The sequence below is a fragment of the Hyperolius riggenbachi genome, chromosome 8 (assembly GCF_040937935.1).
Source record: "Hyperolius riggenbachi isolate aHypRig1 chromosome 8, aHypRig1.pri, whole genome shotgun sequence".
NCBI classification, from domain to species: domain Eukaryota; kingdom Metazoa; phylum Chordata; class Amphibia; order Anura; family Hyperoliidae; genus Hyperolius; species Hyperolius riggenbachi.
The window spans coordinates 164747663-164751213 of record NC_090653.1 but is presented as its reverse complement, the minus strand read 5'-3'; the positions used below and the strand labels follow the sequence as shown (position 1 = coordinate 164751213).

General features: G+C 47.7%; 1 protein-coding gene across 1 annotated transcript; it reads left to right on the top strand.

Annotated features, from left to right (window-relative positions):
* The first annotated feature begins 1391 nt into the window (after window positions 1–1391).
* LOC137527419 (piggyBac transposable element-derived protein 4-like) lies at window positions 1392–3101 on the top strand. The gene has a single exon (XM_068247931.1). The coding sequence runs from the start codon at window positions 1392–1394 to the stop codon at window positions 3099–3101; it is 1710 nt and encodes a 569-aa protein (XP_068104032.1).
* The last annotated feature ends 450 nt before the right edge of the window (window positions 3102–3551 follow it).

Here is a 3551-nt window from a genome sequence, read left to right as displayed (position 1 = left end):
TGGATCCAATGCGAATTTTCACCCAAATAACGCAAAAATTTGCATTGCCTAAGCAAAGCATTGTATGCGAATCGTACGCGATGTAAAAAAAAATCATGCAGGACCTTAGATTTTTTCACGCGTACGAATGCATACAAACATTTGCATTGAATGGAAACAGCCCCATTTACTAACATTAATCGCCAAATCAATGAAAATTTTCTGAGAGAAAAATCTGACACAAAAGCACAAGTGGAAACCTAGCCTTAATGCTTTGGTAAGCGTTAGTACACGTTGGTATGCGTTTTTACCATAGCAGTACATTGTGAAAAAGATTTTGATTAAAACCCATTTAGTGGGAACTGAGCCATAGGAAAACATGGACATTACTTTGAAAATAAGTTTTCTTTTAGTTATAACTGAGAGCAACTGATTAACCTCCCTGGCGGTATTCACGAGCAGAGCTCGGGCTGGCTGACACATGTCAGGAGCGGTAAGCCCGAGCTCTGCTCGTGTGAGCAAAATACATGGCTGCATTGAGTTCCTGGGTCCCGCGCGCGATCAGCGCTTGTCAGCGGGACCCAGGCTTCTTCCCCCCGGCCGCCGGAGTCCGCATTACCTTCAGATCTTCCGGGACCCGGCGGCCAATTAGCTGGGAGGATCGGCGGTGCGTCGTGACGTCGTGGGCGGCGAGAAATCATCGGGGAGGGAGCCTGTTGTAAAAAAAAAAATGCCTGCAGCCAATCCCTGGGTCCCGCGCGCGATCAGCGCTTGTCAGCGGGACCCAGGCTTCTTCCACCCGGCCGCCGGAGTCCCCCTTACCGCTCTGATCTTTGGGGACCCGGCGGCAAAAATTAGCCCATAATTAGCCGATCAGCGGCAGAGTGACAGGGGCAGCGTAGGGTCACAGGGGAGGGAGGGAGGGGAGGGGAGGGAGGACGGGAGGGAGGGAGTATAAAAAAAAAATTGAAATAAACTCCTCTGATTGGGCCAAAACAGCATTGTATTGGATACAATGGGATTTTGTATCCAATGCAATGTTGCCTTTTGCTTCCTGGATTGCTGAGGTGTTGTGGCTGTTGAGCTGGAGAGGAGCTGGCTGTGATCTCTGTGAGTGCTTATCTAATCTTGATTTCTGCCTACCTGTTACCGATTTTTGCCTGGACTTTGACTACTCTTTTTGCCTTCTGCCTGGATTTGATTGATTACCCGTTGCTGATTTTGCCTGGACTTTGACTACTCTTTCTGCCTTCTGATTGGATTTGATTGATTACCCGTTGCTGATTTTGCCTGGACTTTGACTACTCTTTCTGCCTTCCGCCTGGATTTGATTGATTACCCGTTGACGATTTTTGCCTGGACTTGGACTACTCTTTGCCTGCTGCCTGCACCGACCTCTGCCTGGATTTACTATGGCATCATCCTCCAGAAGACGTCTCACCGTGGAAGCGCTGGCGGAGTTGGAGGACAGCGATCTGCAGTCACTGGCGGACTCCAGTGATAGCGACGCACCTGGGGATCTGTCATCCGACCCAGATAGCGACAGCGACAGCGACGCCATCACCAGCGACGTTAGTGATGTCCGGGTTTGGTGCCCCATCGACCTTTCTCAGTCTCCGCCACCGCCCCCACGTTTCCCTTTTACTGGGGAGCCTGGCCTGAAGAAGGAGTGCGAGTGCAACCCCCTGGCATACCTGCAGCTTTTCTTCTCGGAGGCGGTTATTGAGAGGATAGTGGAGGAGACTAATCGCTATGCGACCCAACAATTGGCTACTCCTCAAGGACCCTTTTCCAGAAGCAGGACCTGGGAGCCGGTAACAGCAGCGGATATTTGGCTGTTTTTGGGCCTGATCATTCTGCAGGGAGTGGTGGGGAAGCCCCTGCAGAAATGGTACTGGAGCACGAATAAGATCATTGCAACCCCCTTCTTCGGTACAGTTATGTCCGAGTACCGTTTTTCCCTTATAATGAAATTTCTCCACTTTTCTAACAATGAAACTTTTGAGGAGTCGACCCACCCTGCTCCAAAACTAAAAAAAATTTGGGAGGTCTACCAGATGGTGGTGGAAAATTTCAGGACCACGTATGTGCCACAGAGGGACATCAGCGTGGACGAGAGCCTGATGGCCTATAAGGGGAGGCTGAGCTGGCTCCAATATATTGCTTCCAAGCGGGCCCGCTTTGGGATCAAGTCATACACGCTATGCGAGTCAAGTACCGGTTACATCTGGAATACTATTTTGTATACGGGAAAAGGCACAAAATTTTGTCCCAGGTTTAGCGAGTTTGGAGTGGCGACATCGTCTGTATTGTCCCTTCTGGAGCCTTTGTTGGACAAAGGCTACTGTCTCACCACAGATAATTTCTATACCTCCCCTGAACTGTCTGAGATTCTTATAAAGCATAAGACTGACACCTATGGCACTGTTAGGGCTAACAGGAGGGAGATGCCGTCGGCCTTTGCCAAGCAGAAGCTGAAGACTGGGGACATAGCTGCTTGGCAGAAAGGGAAGATGTTAGCCCTCCGGTGGCGGGACAAAAAAGACGTCTGTCTCCTCTCTACTGTTCACGACACCTCCACTGTCCCCACCAGAACGAGAGGAGGAAAAGATATGGTAAAACCGCAGGTCGTGGTGGACTATAACCACACCATGGGTGGTGTGGACAAAGCTGACCAGGCGGTGACCTTTTATCCTGCTGTCAGGAAACAGCAGAAAAAGTATTACAAGAAGATTTTCCGGCACCTACTGGAACAAAGCATTTGGAATGCATACATTCTGCACAAGCAGGGAAGTGACAGGCCAGTGACGCACGCTGATTTCATCTGGAAACTGTGCGAATGTATCTGTCTAAGGTACCAGACTGCATCGGATGCCAGAGTTGGACGCCGTGCCTCTTATGTGGTAAATCCGGAGTGCCTCACTGGACGCCATTTTATGGAATACATTCCACCAACTCCCAAAAAAAATGCCCCAACTAGGACATGTCATGTGTGCTGCAGCAAAAGCGACGAGAAGGGGAAAAGAATCCGGAAAGAATCACGATTCTACTGTCCAGACTGTGATGTTGCCCTGTGTGCAATTCCTTGCTTTAAAATATACCACACACGGGAGGTGTATTAGGAGTATATATGTACATACTGCATAATCTGCTGCATTATTTATACAATTTTATTTCAGATTATTGATAAATTTATTTACTTCAACAATTTTGTGTTCCTGACTTTTATTTATATGCAGAATGTCTACCACACTTTTATTCGGATGTATTTTGGTGAGTTAAGACTTAAAAATCGGAGGCCTAAAATTAACGAAAAAAAATGTACCGCTTTTGACTCCTAATTCCTGACAGAAATGCACCGCCAGGGAGGTTAAAGTGGACCCAAACCAAACATTTTTTTTTTAATTAAAAATATTTAGTTGCACCACTCTGACACATACAAAGATAAATAAACACTCCTTCAAACCTATGATCATTTCAGTGCATGCTTTTCACCCTTCCCTTTTCATAACTAGGGTTATACTGGGGGCAGCCATTAGCAATTCCTACATTGCTAGACACCATCTACTCCA

Bases quoted from the DNA above. Each gene is read 5' to 3' on its own strand.
- LOC137527419 (XM_068247931.1), top strand. From the start codon at position 1,392: ATGGCATCATCCTCCAGAAGACGTCTCACCGTGGAAGCGCTGGCGGAG.